This window comes from Carassius auratus, unplaced genomic scaffold (genome assembly GCF_003368295.1).
Source record: "Carassius auratus strain Wakin unplaced genomic scaffold, ASM336829v1 scaf_tig00046945, whole genome shotgun sequence".
Lineage (NCBI taxonomy): Eukaryota > Metazoa > Chordata > Actinopteri > Cypriniformes > Cyprinidae > Carassius > Carassius auratus.
Window position 1 is genome coordinate 40,001 of NW_020527006.1, and position 24,285 is coordinate 64,285.

The window sequence follows — 24,285 nt, forward strand, 5'->3', positions numbered from 1 at the left end:
TAAGTCATTTTAGTTCTGAAGTAAATGTTGATTTCAGGATGTTTAGATTGGAAAACAAGACAGAAACACTTATGAAGAAAGCTAATTTTGCTGTATATTTTCCCCTTTACTTTCTTATTTGACATTATTTTTTTAAATGCCTAAAGAAATGAAAAGGTTATGCAATCAATACTACAGTATCTTAATGAAGTCCGTTTTAAACAAAGATTAATTATGATTGGCAAACGTGTCATGGGAAGGGTTTGATCTCTGAAGCCTGTAAACGCATCCGTACACTGTTTATGAAAGCATTAGACGGTTAGCAGATTCCTCGCCTGAAGCTCTGGGTTTCATCAGACGTTAAACACAATCACATTCGATTAAACACAACCACAGCACCGAGTCGAGTCCAGAAACAACAGATCGCTGCACATTTCTACAGTGATGGTCCTGAACGTTAAACCTGCTTCTGATCTGATCCCAGTGTTCAGTCATTTCCTGAGGATCCTGACGGTCTGTTATCAGGTGATTAAGAGCATCGAGTTTGTTCATGTGTCTGCTGTTTGGGAAGCAGGACACACAATGCAAACATCTCAAGGTTATTTCCTGCGGGGCTTGCTTTAGTTGATCTAGATCTGACTGATTTGAACTCTTTTGGAAAACAAACACACATGTGTACAGTATTTACCAAACTGATCGAAACAAGAGTGGAATCCGTGTTTCTTCAGCAGATTTGATGGGTCTCTGCAGTGAATGGGTGCCGTCAGAATGAGAGTCCAAACAGCTGTGATTTGGATGTTTTTTTTTTGAGTTATTCTGGATTATAGACTCTATGTGTTTGAGTTAAAATCATCTTAATGCTGGATGTGTTTCAGGTTTTGTCTTCTCCAGATGTTCACTGATGGACTGGAGTGCTGTGGATTATTGGGATGTTTTTATCAGCTCTCATTCTGACGGCACCCATTCACTGCAGAGCATCCATTGATGAGACACTGATGCAGTGCTACATTTCTACAGAAACAAACTCATCCTGATCTTGAATGATCCTGAGCACATTTAAATTTTTTTGGGGTAACTGTTCCTTTAATGACACTTACATTGCACTCCCCTGATCTGAAATGAACACAAGCAGGCCAGGAGGAGTTAAATGCTCTTCTCTTGAAACGTCTCATTGGTTAAAGTCACTTGTAAGGGTGGATCTTTCAATCGACTGTCTAAACTGTTCCGATTGGAGGATTGAGAAGAAGCATCAGATAAGCTCCGCCCACACTGGTTTGATTGACAGGTGTCCAGGCAGCTCTCAGGTGGATATAGAACCGTCTGTGAGGTGTTCATGGCCTCCTTCAGCTCTCTGGAGATGATGGAGGACACCTGCGCTCCGTCCATGCAGTGGAAGCTGTTGTGTCCCTGCGGCATCTGAGAGCCGATCTTACAGAAGAGACACTTGATGTTCTCCATCACCTTCGAGAGAACCGCTTTACGCAGCAGGATGTAGATCCAGGGATCTAGAATGGGGTTGGTGGAGGCAAATCGGATCGCCAGCAGATCTGGATTTTTATCTAAACGTTTCTCCACCGGCGTCTTGTAAAGTTGGTTGAGAAACACCTGGACCTAAAAAATGACATGGTTTGGTTACCAACTTTACATGCATGTGACTAAATAACATGAAACCATTTTGCAATCTGCTGCACAATGCAGAAACAAATGGAGAGGAAAATCACGAAGCAGCGTGAGAAAGTTCTAGCTTTCATATCTGAGGAGAGCAGCAGTGATTGGAGAGAGAAAAGATGACAACAAAATGAATAGGGGGAAAATTATATATCAATATTCCTATGAAATATTGGATATTAGGAAAATCTTGCCAATTATGACTCCCATTTTTGAACTAATTTTTTCATTCCATGTTGCAAAAAAAGCAAAAAAAAGGTAAATATTTAAATATGCAAATTAGATACAGTTTATAGATAGATTGTATATAATGGGAAAACACATTTGTGACCATTTTACACACAATTTTCATAAATAAATAAAAAAATAGATATATATTTCATAACATAATTGAAAATCATCTTTATATAAAGTTTGGTAAGAAAAATAAAAATTGGTTTGTGATTTAAAAAAAATTTAATAAATAAAAATTCCGCTGTTTTTCCTTTTCATGTCTATTCATGTATTTTTATTGTTTTAAAACAGGACTCTTAAAGTCATAGGGCCAGTTTCATAAACTGCTTAAACTAGTCTTAAAAATGTTGCCATCGAATTTGTTTCCTTAGAAACTAGTCATAACTTTTTAAAGTAAAAAGCTTCAGATATGTCTGTAGAGAACAAAGCATAATAATATATGAAAAAGACAGTTTATGAAAAAAAAACATTGTTTTTGCGCTCTAAACAATGTAATGACATGAATTTTTTTTTTTTTTTTTTAATCACAAGAACTTACGACGAGCGGAATGGAGCAGATGAGCACGACTGCGGAGGTGGCGATGAGCAGAATCACCATCTGGATCTCCGCGCCAGCGAGGCGCCTGAAGCTGCGGCTCCTGCCGGGATCAGACGCTCTGCCCGGGTCTGTGCCGAGCGACGTGCGCCGGACGAACCCCCGGTGCATCCGGATGAGCGCGGCGCACACCAGCACGTTACAGACCACCGTCACCAGGATCAGCAGCGAGCTGCAGCCCGCGTACATGAAGGAAAACGCGGCGTGCGCGCTCACGTTGGTCCGCCACTCGATGAAGCACCAGGTTTGAGGATACTGCATCTTCACCTCTCCAAACCCCGCGCTCGGGAGCGCGCAGAACAGTATGTTAGACGCGTAAATAGCGAGCAGCGTGACTCCCGCGAGCTTCTGATCCACGTGGCCGTTGTAGAAGTACGCGTGATTGATGGCCATGTATCTCTCGATGGACATGGCGCAGATGATGCTCAGTCCCGCGAGGGAGAAGAAGAGCAGAACGAAGCCGAAGTACTGACACAGGGGGTCTCCATCCGGCCACGCGCCCTTCACATAAGTGGCGATGGTCACCGGACTGGCGAGGACGGTTCCCAGCAGATCCGTGACCGCCAGACCGCAGACCAGCGTGTAGAAGGTGGTCTCCTTCTGCTCCCTCCTGGACTTGCAGAGCACCACGATGGCGATCAGGTTGCTGATGACTCCAAAGATGAACATGATGGCCGGGATGGTGGGCTCCATCCTGCGCGCCGCGGTGCTGTTGTCCATCTCCAGCTTCTCCAAGTGTCATTTTGCAGGAGCTGCTTCCCTAAATCCTGCAGTGAAGCGAATAAAGTCATGACTGAGTGATCCGCCCCTTCTTCTGTCTCTCACATGTGTCCTGCAGCACAGAAGCAGTCATCAGGAGCAAGACAAATACACAACAATATGAGTCACAATTATACATTTCTCTTTTATGACAAAAATCATTAGGATATTAAGTAAAGCACACGTAAATCATGTATGTATAACAAATGCATGTTTATCAGATATCACTTTTCCAAACTGCTTTACACAGACAGATGCTTACTGTACAAGTTTATACTTGTGTAACCTCAAAGATAATATTCAAATTAATAAAGTAGCTCTATAACTGTGGTAAGTTTATGAATGTGTGATCATAAGCCAATCTCGACTGCAGGAGGAGGTTTTGGCTCTAGTTTCTATTTCTAAACAACATCTACCTTTTAGGAGGAACAAGCAGAGACTCGCCTGTTCTCCAGGGAACCAGCCCAAAATCACTCTTTACATTTTTAACAGATGCTGCATTATATTCTGTGCATAAGAGATACATGGTAAAAGTTGGTAAAAAAAATTGTTACTTGAAATTAAATAAATAAAAATAAAACCTTAAACTTATTTTATTTCATCATTTCTAATTTTTATTAACTTCAAAATGACTAAAACTAAAATTGAAATAAAAATAGACATTAAACAAAACAATAAAACTTACAAAACTACACAACAAAATTATTATAATTCAGATTAAAACAGGAAATGTTAAACTATATAAAACTAATTCAAAACATCCATAAAACTATAATAGTATCTAAATAATACTAACATTTTGTTACTTGAAATAAAATAAAGTTACTAAACAAACAAAATAACTAAAACTGAAATAAAAATATAAACAAACATTAAAAAAAAACAAAATAAAATCACAAAACACAACAAAAATTACTCAAACAACTAAAAATAACATGAAAATAGAACATTTAAAAAATGATTCAATAAATGATTGAAATAAGATAAACAGAAATAAAAAAATAAAACCTAAAACTTATTTTATTTAATCTAGTTTCCAAGGCAACATTTCTCATTTTTATTAACTTTAAAATGACTAAAACTAAAATAAAAATTAATAAAAAAATAAACATACAAAAAAGACAAAAATAAACAACAAAATTATTACAATTAAAATTAAAACAGAAAATGTTAAATAAATAATATTAAAATGATGTTACTTGAAATAAAAATATTATATAAAAACAATAATTCTAAATATTAATAAAAACAATAATAGTGTCTGATGTGTAAAATAAAGTAAACAGAAATAAATAAAAATAAAACCTTAAACTTATATTATTTAATCTAGTTGCCAAGGCAACATTTCTAATTTTTATTAACTTTAAAATGACTAAAACTAAAACTGAAAAAATAAACAAATAAAAAAATCTATAAAAATTAAAATGAAACCAGAAAATGTTAAACTATATTAAAACTAATCCAAAACATCCATAATAATATCTAAACAATACCAACTTTTTGTCACTTCAAATAAAATAAACTTACTAAACAAACAAAATAACTAAAGCTGTAGCAAAATAAATAAAACAAAAACAATAAAATTAAAATATTAACAAAAACAATGTGATATAATAAGACAGTTCTGGTTTCTGGGGATTTCTTCTATGGTTGTTAATGTTAAAAGTGTGATGTGAGGTCATACTCTACATCCATCTATGATTCATAAATGATCTTTCTCTCTGCGGAGGACAGGATCTGCTCATGATAACAGTGAAGGCTCTCAAACAAAAGCATCTCAGTGTTGTCTGGATCAGAAGTAAACTGTTTAGATTGGCAGGGGCTCAATATCTCAGGACAACAAAACACTGCCATTTATCCAATTCAAAGAACAAAAACCACAAGTAATGGAGATTTGACAAGACACGGTCTAACGGCGGGTTGGGTTAGCAATGCATCTTATTAAAAGTCCTGGAAAAGGATGAAAATATGATTAGAATAAACCTCAGATTGGTTTCACATAAACAGCGTTTGATTGGCAGAAACACAATTCAATTACATTCAGTCCTGTGCTGCATCATGATACGATTACTGCATAAAAAGGCCCAGAATACATCTGATTGGTTTAGTGGCTGTCACTTACAGACGGGACATTTATGATGAAATGACACATGAAACCACTAACACAGATATTAAATCTGACATGTCACCAATTACACTAATCAGGTTTGGTGGAAAAAATAACCTCGGATTAAACATGATTGATGATCCACATCCCCGTTCCCAAAATCATTCTCAGTTTAAATCAAGAACAATCCTGAAAATCTGTTCAGGCATAGCCACAAAACATGCATGAAGATTAATGAACAGGATGATTCGATATAATGCTGACACGTAAGACTTATTTAATTATAGCAATGCACATGAAATAAAAAACATTGCTTATTTTATCGGCTGATGACTGATATGTGATTCGTTATTAATATTTGCTTATATTGTATCAATAAGTTAGTAATAACTGCAAGTTTTACATGCTTTTGAAGTCTCTTCTTCATGTTTGAACAGTAAAAATATGAAATATTATAATTTAAAATAGCTTTTTTTTTTTGTGTATATATATGTTATTTATAACTGTGATCAAAGCTTAATTTGTTTGAAATAGAAAGCTTTTGTAACATTATGAATGTCTTAACTGTTACTTTTTATCAATTTAGTGCATTGCATTAATGCATTTTTTTTTAAAAGTACTTAACCCAAACTTTTGAATGTTTGTTTATCAGAAGACTGGAGGAATGATGCTGAAAATACAGCGGAGCATCACAGAAATAAATTACACTTTAACACAGATTCACACAGAAAACAGCAGATTTACATTAGAATAATATATCATAATTTTTACTGTGTTTTTGAACAAATGAATGCAGCCTTGGTGACTTCTTTTAATTATTCTAAACTTTGCATGCATAAACAAACCTCCTGAACACCATCAAGTACTCCGGTTCAGATTGGATGTAGAAAGGTTTGGGAAACGTGAAACACAATGTGTTTATGGAGGAATGTTTGTGTGTTTCCAGGTTGAACAGCAGCCAGAATGAATGCAGAAGAGTTTGAATAGAGGAAGATCGGAGGAGATTGGAGTTTCATTTAACAGACCATAAACACACACACACTATTCCAGAGATGCTGATTTACAGGAAAAGAACAGGCTGAAATCACACCAATTTCAGCAGGGCAAAAATTCAAGAATTCGAAACGGTCACATAATTCCTCCTGATAAGAGTCTCCTGATAAGCAGCGACACTCACAGAATGTGTTTTGTGCCGGGGATTGTGGGATTGTGTGAGCGCAGTCGGGGTGTGTTCAGAGGAAACGCTGATGAACTGAAGAAACGTTTAAGATGTCGAAGCGTTATGATCACAGATGTGCCGTCTGTTTGAGCTGGAAGCGGATCAATAACAGTGTTGAGTAATTCATGAGATGAAACACACACACACACACACACACACAGAGACGAGATGATGATGATGGAGAAACTGACCGGTGTGACAAATAAGGAAAAAGTACAAGTGCTGGTCAAAAGATTGCAATTATGAGATAAGTCTCTTCTGCTCACCATTTATTTCATTAAAAATACAGTAAAAATGTGAAATATTATTCTAATGTAAATCATCAGTTTTCTGTGTGAATCTGTGTTAAAGTGTAATTTATTTCTGTGATGCTCCGCTGTATTTTCAGCATCATTCCTCCAGTCTTCAGTGTCACATGATCTTCAGAAATCATGAAAATATGATGATTTACTGCTCAAGAAACATTTCTGATTATTATCAATGTTGAACACAGTTGTGCTGTGCGATATTTCTGTGAAACTGATGTATTTTATTTTTCAGGATTCACAGAAAGTTTAAAAGAACAGCATTTATGTGAAATGGAAACATTTTGTAACACGTCTCTACTGTCACTTTTGATTAATTTAATGCATCCCTACTGAATAAAAGATTTTTTTAAAAGCCTTTCTTACTCTAATCTTTGATAGCAATCTGAAATTATTTTCATGATTTCTGAAGATCATGTGACACTGAAGACTGGAGGAATGATGCTGAAAATACAGCGGAGCATCACAGAAATACATTACACTTTAACACAGATTCACACAGAAAACAGCTGTTTTACATTAGAATAATATTTCATAATTTTTAAACTGTTTTTTAATCATATCAAAGCAGATTTGGCGAGCAGAAGAGACCTCTTTCAGAAAACCCAAACTGTGTAAATCCTGTTATTCCACTGCATACAGTATTAAAGGACCGAGACTAAATATAAGAGTATTTTCATTGTTTATTTATACTGTTCAGATTTACAGAGCGTTGAAAAGGAATCCAAATAACATTAACACACAACCCCTCTCTCAATCGACCCAACCAAAGACAATAAACACGACAAACAATGCTGTGTGTCACAGTCTGCTCTTCTGGTTCTTCTCTCTCGTCTCTCTTTCTCTCTGAATGAGCTGCTGGCGCTCTGCCTCCCAGACGCTCACCGTCTGCTGATACTCAGCTATATCTGCGTCTTCACAGAGCGCCAGCGTCTGCTGCGTCAGAGACGACACCAGAGACCCCAGGCTCCTCGAGTCGATCCTGTCCTGGGACACCAGTCGCTCCTTCAGCTCCTAACAAAACACCAGCTCACACATCAACACATAGCATCTAGAGCAATGCATCATTGTCTACTGCTACAAATATACCTGTGATACAGCTTTTTTAATTCATCGGTTTACATGTATTACCAATTCCCCACTCTGTGATCAAGTCTAAAAGGCGTTTATATGAATGCATGAATGTTTAGTGCATGTAAAGTAAGAAGCACTAACGTTGAAGCGGCTGATGTACTCTGGTAGTTTCTGTGTCTCCAGCTCATCTTCTTCCTCCAGTGATGTGTCAGAGACGTTCGGTCCATCAGCGTTCACTGACAGATCCCTCAGGATCTTCTCCACGTGATCCAGCTGCAAGACACAGAGATCAACAACTCAATCACACCGCATTACACTTGTTCATTTAGCAGATGCACTAAATCAAAACGACTCAAATCGAGATGCAATCACTGAATTAGTAGCAACATGCTCTTCTAGTTTTTAAAACATTTTGTAGAAATGCAGCATTGGATGAACCAGAATAACACTTCCTCCAGTGAAAGTGCAGATTTCTCTCCTGATTCAGACCAGAACACTTTTTCACTGGAGGAAGTGTTATTATGGATTATAGACTCTATGTGTTTGAGTTAAAATCATCTTAATGCTGGATGTGTTTCAGGTTTTGTCTTCTCCAGATGTTCACTGATGGACTGGAGTGCTGTGGATTATTGGGATGTTTTTATCAGACTCTCATTCTGACGGCACCCATTCACTGCAGAGCATCCATTGATGAGACACTGATGCAGTGCTACATTTCTACAAACCTGATCTGAAGAAACAAACTTTTTTTTTTCTCTGCAAATTATTATTTGAAACATTTTCCTTCAGTATCTCAGTCGTTTTATAACTTCAGTGCAGTGATCTCAAAGATTTACTTCAAAAACATTATTCATGTTGTTTCTCTTTAAACTTTTCCCTCAGATGAGATAAATCCGTACCTCATTATGGTCAATTAGTTATCTCTGTAAATACTCACAACTTCCTCCGATAACTTGACGTCTCTGAAGTCACACACAGTGTTCATGACGGCGAGGGCTCGCCCAAGATAACCAGAGGTCCAGATCAGGGGCATCTCGTGAAACACGGCGTGAATCCCTCGGGACAGCTCGACTTTACCTGGAGACACGATCGGGAGAGGAGACGTTCAGACAGAGAACTCTAGAATCGGAGGACGTGCAAAACGACATATTTGCAAAATAGTGCATGAGTTTCCTGAACAGATAGTTAACAAATCTGGAGCAAAGAGGACAGGTGCAATTAGACTGGCTTTGGGTTCCAATCAGAAGTGTTTTTATAGTTAACTAAAACTAAAACTGAACATAAAAACTACTTTTTTTTTTGTTACTTGAAATAAAATAAAAAACATTAAAAAAAGTAACTAAATTAAAATAACAAAAATTTAAACTGATTCCGAATATTAACATTTTATTAAAGGGGTCATGAACTGAGAGACCACAATTCCCTTGATCTTCTGACATATAAGAAGTCATTGTACTATAAGCTTATATTGAAGTCAGTCTGTCGAAGATACAGCTTGAAGAAATTTCAGCACACATCACTAAGAACTTGGTCCTTTGTTCACTTCATTTTACCACAGATTAGTTTACAAATAAGGCACAATTCGTCATGGGTTTTTCTGAAAGACTGAAACTAAAAGATGATGCTGTACGAATAAACTGGATGTGACAGTAATCTCACAATACTAGCGTGAGTACCGTATTTTCCGGACTATAAGTTGCACTTTTTTTCATAGTTTGGCTGGTCCTGCGACTTATTTATCAAAATTAATTTGACATGAACCAAGAGTAGACATTACTGTCTCCAGCCACGAGAGGGCGCTCTGTGCTGCTCAGTTCTCCTGTAGTCTACACTGAAGACACAGAGGCTGAACTAGGTATTGCAGTCCAACTTCAAAATATTGGAGAGGGGTTTTTTCACCCGGCTCCTCCTGAGAATTACGACGCTGTTTTAGTGACACGTTGAAATTTTTTTATTTTTTTAATTACGAGATTAAAGTCATAATATTACGAGAATAAAGTCGAAATGTTTCGAGAATAAAGTCGAAATGTTTCGAGAATAAAGTCGAAATGTTTCGAGAATAAAGTCGTAATATTACGAGAATAAAGTCGAAATATTACGAGAATGAATTTGAAATATTACGAGAATTAAGTCGTAAATATTACGAGAACAAAGTCGAAATATTACGAGAATTAAGTCATAATATTACGAGAATAAAGTCGTAATATTACGAGAATAAAGTCATAATATTAAGAGAATTAAGTCGAAATGTTTCGAGAATAAAGTCGTAATATTACGAGAACAAAGTCGTAATATTACGAGAACAAAGTCGAAATATTACGAGAACAAAGTCGAAATATTACGAGAACAAAGTCGAAATATTAAGAGAATAAAGTCGAAATGTTTCGAGAATTAAGTCGAAATATTACACGAATAAAGTCGTAATATTAAGAGAATACAGTCGTAATATTAAGAGAATAAAGTCATAATATTAAGAGAATAAAGTCATAATATTAAGAGAATTAAGTCGAAATGTTTCGAGAATTAAGTCGAAATATTACGAGAATAAAGTCGTAATATTACGAGAATAAAGTCGTAATATTAAGAGAATAAAGTCGTAATATTAAGAGAATAAAGTCATAATATTAAGAGAATTAAGTCATAATATTAAGAGAATTAAGTCGAAATGTTTCGAGAATTAAGTCGAAATATTATGAGAATAAAGTCGAAATATTACGAGATTAAAGTCGTAATATTACGAGAACAAAGTCGAAATATTACGAGAACAAAGTCGAAATACTACGAGAATTAAGTCGAAATATTATGAGAATAAAGTCGTAATATTAAGAGAATAAAGTCGTAATATTAAGAGAATAAAGTAAAAAAATTACGAGAATAAAGTCGTAATGTTTCAAGAATTAAGTCGTAATATTACGAGAATTACGTCGTAATATTACGAGAATTACGTCGTAATATTACGAGAATTACGTCAAAATGTTTTGAGAATAAAGTCGAAATGTTTTGAGAATAAAGTTGATATATTACGAGAATGAAATCGAAATATTACGAGAATAAAGTCATAATATTATGAGAATTAAGTCGAAATGTTTCGAGAATAAAGTCGTAATATTACGAGAACAAAGTCGTAATATTAGGAGAACAAAGTCGAAATATTACGAGAACAAAGTCGAAATATTACGAGAACAAAGTCGAAATATTAAGAGAATAAAGTCATAATATTAAGAGAATTAAGTCGAAATGTTTCGAGAATTAAGTCGAAATATTACGAGAATAAAGTCGTAATATTAAGAGAATAAAGTAAAAAAATTACGAGAATAAAGTCGTAATGTTTCAAGAATTAAGTCGTAATATTACGAGAATTACGTCGTAATATTACGAGAATTACGTCAAAATGTTTTGAGAATAAAGTCGTTTTGAGAATAAAGTCGAAATGTTTTGAGAATAAAGTTGATATATTACGAGAATGAAATCGAAATATTACGAGAACAAAGTCGAAATATTAAGAGAATAAAGTCATAATATTAAGAGAATTAAGTCGAAATGTTTCGAGAATTAAGTCGAAATATTACGAGAATAAAGTCGTAATATTAAGAGAATAAAGTAAAAAAATTACGAGAATAAAGTCGTAATGTTTCAAGAATTAAGTCGTAATATTACGAGAATTACGTCGTAATATTACGAGAATTACGTCAAAATGTTTTGAGAATAAAGTCGAAATGTTTTGAGAATAAAGTTGATATATTACGAGAATGAAATCGAAATATTACGAGAATAAAGTCATAATATTATGAGAATTAAGTCGAAATGTTTTGAGAATAAAGTCGAAATGTTTCGAGAATTAAGTCGAAATATTACACGAATAAAGTCGTAATATTAAGAGAATAAAGTCGTAATATTAAGAGAATAAAGTCATAATATTAAGAGAATAAAGTCATAATATTAAGAGAATTAAGTCGAAATGTTTCGAGAATTAAGTCGAAATATTACGAGAATAAAGTCGTAATATTAAGAGAATAAAGTCGTAATATTAAGAGAATAAAGTCATAATATTAAGAGAATTAAGTCGAAATGTTTCGAGAATTAAGTCGAAATATTATGAGAATAAAGTCGAAATATTACGAGATTAAAGTCGTAATATTACGATAACAAAGTCGAAATACTACGAGAACAAAGTCGAAATACTACGAGAATTAAGTCGAAATATTATGAGAATAAAGTCGTAATATTAAGAGAATAAAGTCGTAATATTAAGAGAATAAAGTAAAAAAATTACGAGAATAAAGTCGTAATGTTTCAAGAATTAAGTCGTAATATTACGAGAATTACGTCGTAATATTACGAGAATTACGTCAAAATGTTTTGAGAATAAAGTCGAAATGTTTTGAGAATAAAGTTGATATATTACGAGAATGAAATCGAAATATTACGAGAATAAAGTCATAATATTATGAGAATTAAGTCGTAATATTACGAGAATAAAGTCGTAATATTACGAGAACAAAGTCGTAATATTAGGAGAACAAAGTCGAAATATTACGAGAACAAAGTCGAAATATTACGAGAACAAAGTCGAAATATTAAGAGAATAAAGTCATAATATTAAGAGAATTAAGTCGAAATGTTTCGAGAATTAAGTCGAAATATTACGAAAATAAAGTCGTAATATTAAGAGAATAAAGTAAAAAAATTACGAGAATAAAGTCGTAATGTTTCAAGAACTAAGTCGTAATATTACGAGAATTACGTCGTAATATTACGAGAATTACGTCGTAATATTACGAGAATTACGTCAAAATGTTTTGAGAATAAAGTCGTTTTGAGAATAAAGTCGAAATGTTTTGAGAATAAAGTTGATATATTACGAGAATGAAATCGAAATATTACGAGAACAAAGTCGAAATATTAAGAGAATAAAGTCATAATATTAAGAGAATTAAGTCGAAATGTTTCGAGAATTAAGTCGAAATATTACGAGAATAAAGTCGTAATATTAAGAGAATAAAGTAAAAAAATTACGAGAATAAAGTCGTAATGTTTCAAGAATTAAGTCGTAATATTACGAGAATTACGTCGTAATATTACGAGAATTACGTCAAAATGTTTTGAGAATAAAGTCGAAATGTTTTGAGAATAAAGTTGATATATTACGAGAATGAAATCGAAATATTACGAGAATAAAGTCATAATATTATGAGAATTAAGTCGAAATGTTTTGAGAATAAAGTCGAAATGTTTCGAGAATTAAGTCGAAATATTACACGAATAAAGTCGTAATATTAAGAGAATAAAGTCGTAATATTAAGAGAATAAAGTCATAATATTAAGAGAATAAAGTCATAATATTAAGAGAATTAAGTCGAAATGTTTCGAGAATTAAGTCGAAATATTACGAGAATAAAGTCGTAATATTAAGAGAATAAAGTCGTAATATTAAGAGAATTAAGTCGAAATGTTTCGAGAATTAAGTCGAAATATTATGAGAATAAAGTCGAAATATTACGAGATTAAAGTCGTAATATTACGAGAACAAAGTCGAAATACTACGAGAACAAAGTCGAAATACTACGAGAATTAAGTCGAAATATTATGAGAATAAAGTCGTAATATTAAGAGAATAAAGTCGTAATATTAAGAGAATAAAGTAAAAAAATTACGAGAATAAAGTCGTAATGTTTCAAGAATTAAGTCGTAATATTACGAGAATTACGTCGTAATATTACGAGAATTACGTCAAAATGTTTTGAGAATAAAGTCGAAATGTTTTGAGAATAAAGTTGATATATTACGAGAATGAAATCGAAATATTACGAGAATAAAGTCATAATATTATGAGAATTAAGTCGTAATATTACGAGAATATAGTCGAAATATTATGAGAATTAAGTCGAAATGTTTCGAGAATAAAGTCGTAATATTACGAGAATAAAGTCGTAATATTAACAGAATAAAGTCGAAATGTTTAGAGAATTTTAATAGTAGAAATTAAAGTTATATTATTTTGAGAGTATAGCCTTTATTGTGCATAAATGTCCCGGATTGTTACTTGTTATAGCACTTATATATCATTGCTCTTTTTGTTTGCTTCCACTGTCTTCATCTGTAAGTCGCTTTGGATAAAAGCGTCTGCTAAATGAATAAATGTAAATGTAATGTAATGGATTGAAAGCACCAGGAGAAGTTGCAGGCAACCGGGATTGATTCTAATATTTTTGCAAATCGCTGTATTTATGTGAAACAATTCACAAAATTAAACTATTTTCTTTGTGAAAATTCAAAACATTTCGACTTTATTCTCGTAGCATTTCGACTTTATCCTCGAAATATTATGACGTAAATCTCATAATAAAGAAAATGTTCAACGTAGCAATAAAACACATTTGAATCAGTGAATCATTTAACAAAGGAATCAACTCAGTTGATTCAAAGTTTAATAAAGCTTAGTTTCTCCCATCACTGAGGCATACACACCAATAAGAGCCAATCCCAGAAGCCGAGCGCTGAATCCGACGGAGTTCTCCAGCTTCAGTCCAGCCAACATCAGAGACGCTCCCATGCTCCTCTCCTCCTGCCACTGAACATACACAGCACAAACACTTCACGAATACAACCCCGTCTGGATCCAGCAGCACCTCCACACACTGATCTACTCACACTGAGCTCAGGCTTGGTCGCCAGATATCTACTGAGGGCATAAAGGGACAGAATCTGTGTGGAGACTCGCTCAAACGACTCCTGAAGCATCACTTCCTCCACCACCGAACAAGCTCCTGGATTGAACACATCAGAGACGCCTCATCACTGTGTTTGTCTTGAGCAGATGTCTAATCAACCACAGCATCACAAACCTTTAAAGTCCTCGTCTTTTATAAAGGAGTCCATCAGAAGATTGAAGGTGAAGTCATCAGGAAACATGCCAAACTGAACCTACGGGCAAATAAAGGGTTTTAATGGAGGAATGATGCTGAAAATACAGCGGAGCATCACAGAAATAAATGACACTTTAACACAGATTCACACAGAAAACAGATATTTTACATTACAATAATATTTCACTATTTTTACTGTATTTTTAATCAAATAAATGCAGGGTGAGCGGAAGTGAGAAACCATAATCCGTCATCGTCCAGACCTTGTTCTTCAGCGAGTATAGGGCTTTATCTCTGGCACCGTATTTAAGACAGTGTCGGATCCAGCTGTGGATGGTCCAGTCCCGAAGATACCAGCAGTTTGGACTGTGACGAAACCTGCGGAGACCAACACATCAACAAACCCCACAGATGCACTATATAACTCAGTCAATAACCTTATTAAAGAGTCCTGTAGTGATACTTACTTATATAGATAATACTGTGCTTGATCCACTTCCTCTTTTGATGATAAGTTATCTATGAACTAAACAAAATGCACGCATTAAATCATCTCTCCATCAAAATCTAGAATCTGAAAGAGCAACAGAAAAATCTAAATATTGAGAAAATCATCTTTAAAGTTGTTCAAATGAAATTCTTAGCAATGCATATTACTAGTTTTGATATATTTATGGTAGGAAATTTACTTAAAGAACACGATCTTTACTTAATATCCTAATGATTTTTGTCATAATAGAGAAATGTATAATTGTGACTCATACAATGTATTGTTGTGTATTGCTACAAATACACCTGTGATACTCATGACTGCTTCTGTGCTGCAGGGACACACACGTGTTTTGTGTTTATAATGTAATGTTTGTGTGTATAATGTAATGTTAGATGATGTCTCACCCTGGCGATGAGCAGAGAGCTGACCGGAAGTTTCCTCGCGTATGTTCTGTCCATCAGAGAGGCCAGCTGACCTGCAGAGCACAGGCTTTATAATAAACCCAGACAGAATGAGAAATGAAGACAGACGAGCAGGTGTCTCACCCAGGTCCTGTACGTCTCTCGGTCTCTGATCCCAGACAGTAGAGTCTGTGTACGCCGAGGACAGCAGACATCTCCTGACTGACACACAACATTCATTAACTGTTAATTAATCTTTTTTTAATTTAGCATATGCTTTTATCCAAACCCACTTAAGCTATTTATTAAATCGGTCACTTACAACGATTCAGTATAATCACTTGAACAGTCAGATAACGTATTTATATAATTAATATAATATTTATTTAAAAAAACTACTAATTTGAGTGAAAAAACGCGGGTAACTTCAAACGGACGCGTCTCACGATTCACCTTCATTCACCTCCTCACACGGCTCCAACACAAACCACACCCGTAGGCTTATATATTCATCCTGATCTGAATTTAGTGTGACTGCGTAACTATGATCAATAAATGTTGATACTTACCGATCGATGTGTAACTGACGCATTTAGTAAATGTTTTTACAGGAGACAGACAACGCTGCAGGATGGAAGCCGCCATCTTTAGACTGAACCATTCGGCGCGAAGAGGGAGGTTCGCACAACCCCCGCGATTTGAATCGCTTGGATGTATAACATTTAGAAATAATTTATTATTACTAACACTTATAGATGGATAGACAGGATTTGTTAGCTATAACAAAGGTATACACCTTGTATTTTATAGCACATTGGTATTTAATCAACCAACCCTGCGCATCAGCAATGGTATGGTCTACTCTGATGCTAGCGTGTTGAACGGTTAAAATTATTTTAATTATTTTTAATAATTCAAAGATTTAATTGAAAACTAAGGATTGCGTTTGAATACTGTGTAAGCGCAATTCTAATAATATTATTATTTCTACACGCCTCTGGTGTCACGTGGTGCGATAGAGGGCGCTCTAATATCATAATCTCCGCGGATTTGAAAACGATTTAAAAATACACCTCAGAAACACACATACATAACAAAATACACTTTCTAAACATCCTCAGAGGAACCGACTGCTTTTACAATCGACAGAAACCAAAAACACTCACAGTTTACATGAACTGAGCTCTGTGTATTAAAACTCTTTCCCTTCACTGCAGTCATTCATCTAAAACTGTTTTTTAGAGACCTGAAAGATGTCAGATGACTGAAGAAACCCAAAATATGACCTAAATATATTTTAAATACATGCTGTAAATAGCAAAGTAAAAAAAAAAAATCTTGAAATTGAAAATATATTTAGTTTCAACTATTTATTTGTAATGTATTTTAGAGACAACACATTAGAGTATCCTTTTAGTTATAATTTCACAATTTTTATATTTTCTGCTTTAGTGTTAACTTTAGTTGAAGTTTTAACCTTTTAGTTGTGTGCTTTTATCATTTTTAGTAGGTAGATTTTTAATTAACAGTTATTATTAATTTATATTTAAGTTTTAGTTGGAAAATTAAAAAAAGGCTGCATTGGAAACAAGCTAAAATAAAATAAGTTTAAGTTTTTGTATTTTATTTCGAGCATCAAACATGACTTTATCTAGGCCTGTTTATTTTATTTTTTAAAAGTGTGTTTTTATTTAACCATTATAATCCTGATGTGAATGCATTTTCTTCGATTGAAATATATAGAGGGTCAAATATTTTTTTATGCTTATAAAATAAGGAAAAATAATACAAAAAATAGTTTTAAAAAATAGAGATAAACATTTTTATGTGAATATATTTACAAATATTTTTTTGCAAATATTTTCCAATTTATTATGATTTTTTATGATTTTTTTTTTGCTTGGAAAATGTTCTTTTAAAGCCTGCGTGAGTCTGTTCTCAAGGATCGGGTCATTAACCGCAGGCTCTGGTCACACAGAAGTAGAAGTGAACAGAAAATCTGTTTTTTGTGTGTTATTTTTCTCTGTGTTTACAGAAGCCCCTTTGTCCTGATTCATCCAGGACTTTCAGTTCAGCAGCGACGGTTCACAGTACCTGATTCTGTGTGTTTTCATAGGCTTCAAATGAAACATTGAGGTGATCGGAAGACAGGAAGAGGATCTGAGCACTTCCTCTTTGCTCTCAGAGTTTCATCAGGACAAATCCCCAGAAGGTGTGGTGCCTAAAAAAGGCCTGAGAGCTAAATATTCTCACACACAGATTTGAAAACGGTCTCTTCTACTCAAAAGACTGCTTTTATTTAATTAAAATACAGTAAAAATAGTGATATATTATTACTATTTAAAACAGATGTTCTCTGTGTGTGTATCTTTTAAAATGTAGTTTATTTCTGTGATGCACAACTGAATTTTCAGCATCATAACTCCAGTCTTCAGTGTCACATGATCTTCAGAAATCATTATTGAATTGAATTTATTTCTACTATCAGAAAAAAATGCATTGGATGTCTTTCAGAGATGCTCAAAAACTATAATTATGTGTATATATGTGCTGGATGCTTTTCTCCTTTTCTATTTGTGAACTGAAAGTGTGCAACCACATTTTTTGTTGTTGTTGTAAAAATCCGATTAGTTTTTGTTCTTTTTCTTGGAAACAATAGGCATCCACAATGAGAAGTGCGTTAAAGGCTTTGGACTCGGCTTATTCTCCAACACTTCCGTTTCTCTGCTGAGGAAGTGTGTTCCTCTTTTTAAGGAAGAAAACCTGTCCAAAAGGTTGTACAGTAAAAATAGACTACCGTTAAGTTTACTCAAGAATATATTTTGCTTGGCTGGCTGCTCTGATATTTTACTGTAACAGTATTTACTGGTCTTTAAGCTGCAAAAATAGTATTTTTGTCTCATTTTCCAGGTTCAAATGAAACGCAGAATGACTTAAGTTATTACATTTTGTTTTCTGAAAGATGTATTTGAATTAATTGAGTTTATGATAAAAAAAATCTGCCAATCGGGAAAGAAAAAAATATATATTTTTATTATATTCCCTTTGAATTTTGAAGTTAGTTTTTCTCATATTTTTCATTAAAAAAAAAAAAATATATATATATATATATATATATATATATAATTGTTACTTATTAGAAATATCCATTTACTTGAGCGAGAAAAAAAAATATTTTCATTTAGAGAAAATTGTTTTATTGCACTGGATTTTTTTTCTATCTTTCTTTTTGTTTTTAAGCAAAAACTAATAAAATTTTGATAATTTCTTCCAAAAATGAGACTTGTTGAGCCGTTTTGCTTCTCAATTAAATTTATCTTTATTGAAGATTAGTTCGATATTTATACTGGCAAGAGAAGGAAAAAAACGAGAAAAAAACCACCAAAATAAGTAACTAAATAATAATAATAAAAAAATAGTTTTTTTTTTGCAGTAAACTAAAAAAAAAATATATATATCCAAGAAACTATATTATATATACATAATTTATTTATTTATTTTTTGCTGTGAACATTTATTTTTATTATTGTTTCAACACTAAGATCTTCATGATGATCGCTTTCTAATCTATTTTTCCCCTTCTATGATTCTGTGCTGTTGTCATTGCATTTAAAAGTCAAAAGTGTAATCTTAAAATGAATTTATTATATTAAATATTGATCAGCATTCACACTGCAGTTGATTCAGATGCAAATAAAATCACGAAACTATCAAAAATCATAAATCAGTCAGTTCTGCGTCAAACCATTCATCATTAATTGATCAAAGTCAGAACATTTTAGAGCAAGAACACCTCCACTGAAGGCAATTAGCAAGAATGGTCAGAAATATATCAGTTTCCTTCTCTCAATTATATTAATTTCATTAAACATTATGAGATATTACCAAAGTAAACTAAACTTGCTACACGTCGTCTGAAAATCAAGATACTTTCACTGCAAAAAATAAAATGATGTTTTGTTTTGTTTTCCAGTAAATATTCATAAATCAAAATGCATTTACAATGCCAAAAAATCATTCTCTTACTTAGTGTTTGTGTCTTGTTTTCTGTTAAAGAATATATATATATAAATTTTGTTCGTTTTTACTTAAAACAAGCAAAAATATCTGCCAATAGGGCAAGAAAAATAATATTGTTTAGCCTTTAAATTAAATTATTTTTGCTTGGTTTAAGTAAAAGCTAACAACATTAAAAAAAATTTTTTTTTTTTTTAGAAAACAAGACTTAATATCTTAAATCATGCAACAATCGTAACTCAAGACTTTTAGGTATTTATACTAGAAAACAAGACACAAACACTTTTTAGTTGTTGTTTTTTTTTTTTTTTTTGCAATGCACTTTGAATTTTTACTGTTCAAAATTTAACTCAAAGCAAGAATGATATTTTCCATTGGGGCAATCAGAATAAACTTGTTTCCTTTATTATAATTAAGTTTATTTTTCTGACTCCAATGGGAGATATTTTGTCTAGTTTTAAGCATAAACTCTCTTAACTTTGGCACATGTTTCATGGCTAAAAAACTCCTCGATTCAAGAACATTTAGATCTTTTCTATTTTTCATTTTTTGGCAGTGTTTGTAGATCTGTGTACACTTTTGACATTTGTCTGTGAGTCTGTGTCTGGTGGTCCCTCAGAAGTGCTCCTCTCTATCGCTGTCGTCTGGTTTCTTCTTCTTCTTCTTCTTCTTCTTCTGGGGTCCTGTAGAGGTCAGGACTGTCCTGGCTCATTCGGTACAGACTGTCCTCGTCTTCTTCTCGGCCCGAGCTCGCGCCGTCAGACTGAGACTTCTGCGACAGATCGAAGGGCTGTTCCTGACCGATGCGGGACAGGACTCGCAGAGGAGCGGAGAGACACAGCCGTCCTCGTCTCCTGAAGACTGAGAACATCACACAAGACCAACATCAGCTTGAGAAGAGCCGCAGATCTGTCCCTGCAGCACAAGCATCATCAGTAGCTCACACACAGAGTAAGAGAAGATGTTCTCACCGCCAGCGTCCAGGCCTCGGTCCATGATGCCGTGTTTGACCTTCATGTGGCGCGTCAGGTTCCCCTTCAGGGTGAATTTGCTGGCGCAGTAAAGACACTTGAAGGGTTTGCTGTCAGAATGCAAGTGCATGTGTCCCATCAGATTATGCATTCGGTTAAACTCCTTCCCACACAGCTGTAAAGAGAGGAACTCTTCAGAGATCTTTCTAGCAAAGCTCTGTCAAACACTTTACTGGAAGGTGTCTGAGTTACTATTATAATAACTATTCATGTTAACATGCAAGTAACCCTGAACCAAACCACAACCGTAAAGTACATGCATGCAGTCGTTATTATTATAAATGTTTAATTGCACTGTAAGAAGGACACCTTAAAATAAAGTGTAACCGAAGCTTGTCATAAAATAAAACAATAAAAAAGGTGATTGCAACTTTGTCAGAATGCTGATTTTTTTCCCTCACATTTCTGAGTTTATATATATATATATATATATATATATATATATATATATATATATATATATATATTTTTTTTTTTTTTTTTTAATTATTATTTTTTTTTTTTTTTAATTATTATTTTTTTTTTTATCACAATTATTACAAAACTCAGGATTGTGAGATATAAATTCAAAACTGAAAAATAATAAACAAATAATTTAAAAAAAATTCCATTAGAAGAGATAAAAAGTTGCAATTACCTTATTGTTATTTTTTATTTTATTTATTTTTTTTAATTCTGAGACAGAACAAAAAACCAAAAACTGAATTTTGGGATGCAAACTTAGATTTCTGAGACCAAACCAGTCATAAAGATCAATTTTGGGAAATTGAGATTTATGCATCATCTGAATAAATCATCTCTCCAGTGATGTGTGGTTTGTTCGGAGGACAATATTTGATAAATCTAAATATTGAGAAAATCATCTTTAAAGTTGTTCAGATGAAGTTCTTAGCAATGCATATTACTAATCAAAAATGAAGTTTTGATATATTTACGCTAGGAAACTTACTAAATATCTTCATGGAACATGATCTTTACTTAATATCCTAATGATTTTTGTCATAAAAGAGAAATGTATAATTGTGACTCATACAGTATATTGTTGTCTATTTCTCCAAATATACGTCTGTGACACTGATGACTGCTTCTGTGCTCATGGGACACGTGTAATATCATATTTCTCTGAGGGTAATGCAGTGACTGGGTGTCGTTGTATGAAATTCATGTATGAAAGCATTTGAAAGAGGAAAGAGAGACTGAATCATGACAGTGGTGAGTTTCAGGAATATGAAGGAGTTCCTCTCTGCTCTTTTATTTTATTCTTTTAATTAGGGTGGTCCTTTCCTTTCCTTCAGGAGGATAGAGGGACTGTAAACTGTCCGAACGGGCCGTGAGAAAACAGGAAGTGCTCCTGAGCACAAGAGAAAGCGAGATGAAATCTATTTGTGGGGTTTGTTCTCGAGGGACGAGAGAGCCATTGTTACACGCTCAGTTTGTGCAGCGATATCCTTCCTATAGACGAGGAGACACTCAGCTGCCAAAAACACATCTAGTCATCACACGCATGTGCATCCTCATCACGCTTTACATTCACAATCACAATCAGCTTCATTCACACCAGGAGTTGCTTGTGTGGTTCTTTAGGAGCTCTTGGTGTCTAATCCACTACTTTGCATTATAAAACCCAACGCTGGTTCAGTTACTCAATTAACAGGGTTCCTGCAGATCAATTTAGGCCTTGAATCAGAGGAGAAAGTCTTGCATTTTAAAGACATGGCATTAAATGTTGCAAGCAATTCAAAGAAAAAAGAAGAATGTCTTTCTCAGTATTTGTGTCTTGGTTTCTAGTACGAACATTCACACATCCTTAAATCAAGAGACATTTACTGGATGAGCCAAATTAAATCTGAAGTCTTGTTTTCTGAGAAATCGAACAAAATAGAGCTAGTTTGTGCTCAAAACAAGAATCTGTCGACAATTATAAATAAAAAAATCATCTTTAACGCACCTTGCACTTGTAGGGCTTGATGTCGGAGTGGACGATCATGTGCGCCTTGAGCGTCTGCTTCTGGACGAAGCTCTTGTAGCACAGCTGGCACTGATGCGCTCGGATGTTGGTGTGAATCAGAACGTGTCGCTTCATGTTCGCCAGCAGCGTGAACTCCCGGCCACAGATGCGACACTTGTGCTCCTTCACTCCCTGAAAGATGAGGAAGAGCAGTCCATGAGGAACCCCATGCATCTAGCAGACGCAACGTAGATTGCATTTAAAGTTTACATTTGATGCATTCCTGGGAATCAAACCCATGACATTGGTGTTGCGAGCGGCATGATTAGGGTGTTTGAGCTACAGGAATATGAGGTTATAAAGCAATAAGCCCCATGAAGCCGTGGTTTACAGTGAATTTATCACTGCTGAGGGGCGCTGTTATAGATTCACTGTAAACCACGGCTTCACGGGGCTTACTGCTGTTATAAACCAGTTATTCCATACACGTAGTAAGGTTACACAAAATAAAACAGAGCAGATAAAGTGTAATGATGATATTAATAACAACAATATTCTTCCACCAAACAATGTAGCTCCTCAGAAACAGTTGTGGTTGCTACAAAGTGGTTGCCGAGCAACACACAAACGTAAACAAAGGTGTTTGTTACATTGTAGAGTCATTTAGAACAGCTTTGAACACGGCTCAGCCAATCAGAACCAAGGACTGAACTCTCTGTTAGGTTTATATACCGTAAATGTGTGCTTCTTAATTAGTTTTGCTTCCATATTTGATCAATTAATGACACATTCTTATCATACAAGAAAAAAATAATAATAATAAAAAAAGAATTTGTTGATGATTATTTCAGGATGAGGTTGTCTCAATCTGTTCATGTATCATTAGTCTATTTTGACTACACATATACTGCACCATGTGACTTCGAATATTAATTTGATTGATGCCTGACCTTTGTCATTAGCAACAGGAGAAATGGGAAGTGTTTTCTTCTTCCTATTCAAACTAAGTCTCCATTTACTAATTCATGGTTAGCTGCATTGATGTTTCTTTACATTGTTTTGTTTTTTTCACTGCTGTTTATGAGTCGAAAACCTCTTCACATCCTCAATATTTTTTATAATGTTTTCCAGTCCAAATATATAAACATAATTAAATCAAGATACATTTACATTTATGCATTTAGCAGATGCTTTTATCTTAGAAAATACCATTCAAACACAGTTTACACAGTGCCAAGTTTATTAGACTTTTTTTTTTTACTTGAGAAGCAACCATGACATAAGTCATGTTTTTTATTATTAATTAATTAGTTAAATCAAAATTAATTGAGTTTATTGATTAAAACAAAAGATAAATATTAGATTTTTTAAAACACAATATTTTAAGTAATTTTGCTTTTTAAATAAATGCATGTTGATTTAATGCGTGATTCGATATTTTTACTGGAAAATGAGACAAAAAAACTGAATGAATATTACTTTTTGCACTGTCACTGTAGTTACAGTAGTTTATATTTTTTGAAAGTACAATTTTGATGTTTTTTATGTGAACTGCATTGAAAAAAGTTGGTGTAGTATCCCCTTTGAAA

General features: G+C 33.9%; 3 protein-coding genes across 3 annotated transcripts; all 3 read right to left on the reverse strand.

Annotated features, from left to right (window-relative positions):
* Positions 1-1,094: 1,094 nt before the first annotated feature.
* Positions 1,095-3,326, reverse strand: LOC113088734 (prostaglandin E2 receptor EP4 subtype-like). The gene is made up of 2 exons (XM_026255803.1): positions 2,420-3,326; positions 1,095-1,590 (listed from the first exon to the last, which is right to left on the reverse strand). The coding sequence occupies exons 1-2, from the start codon at positions 3,194-3,196 to the stop codon at positions 1,123-1,125; spliced, it is 1,245 nt and encodes a 414-aa protein (XP_026111588.1). The 5' UTR covers positions 3,197-3,326; the 3' UTR covers positions 1,095-1,122.
* A 4,205-nt stretch (positions 3,327-7,531) lies between these two features.
* Positions 7,532-16,377, reverse strand: LOC113088735 (28S ribosomal protein S27, mitochondrial-like). Its single transcript, XM_026255804.1, has 11 exons — positions 16,270-16,377; positions 15,845-15,922; positions 15,704-15,774; positions 15,274-15,332; positions 15,070-15,184; positions 14,786-14,864; positions 14,592-14,707; positions 14,409-14,511; positions 8,878-9,017; positions 8,082-8,213; positions 7,532-7,880 (listed from the first exon to the last, which is right to left on the reverse strand). Exons 1-11 carry the CDS (start codon positions 16,343-16,345, stop codon positions 7,668-7,670), a joined length of 1,182 nt encoding a protein of 393 aa, XP_026111589.1. The 5' UTR covers positions 16,346-16,377; the 3' UTR covers positions 7,532-7,667.
* A 3,672-nt stretch (positions 16,378-20,049) lies between these two features.
* On the reverse strand, positions 20,050-23,078 carry LOC113088736 (zinc finger protein 366-like). The gene is made up of 4 exons (XM_026255805.1): positions 22,967-23,078; positions 22,697-22,888; positions 20,689-20,863; positions 20,050-20,578 (listed from the first exon to the last, which is right to left on the reverse strand). Exons 1-4 carry the CDS (start codon positions 22,994-22,996, stop codon positions 20,349-20,351), a joined length of 627 nt encoding a protein of 208 aa, XP_026111590.1. The 5' UTR covers positions 22,997-23,078; the 3' UTR covers positions 20,050-20,348.
* Positions 23,079-24,285: the final 1,207 nt, after the last annotated feature.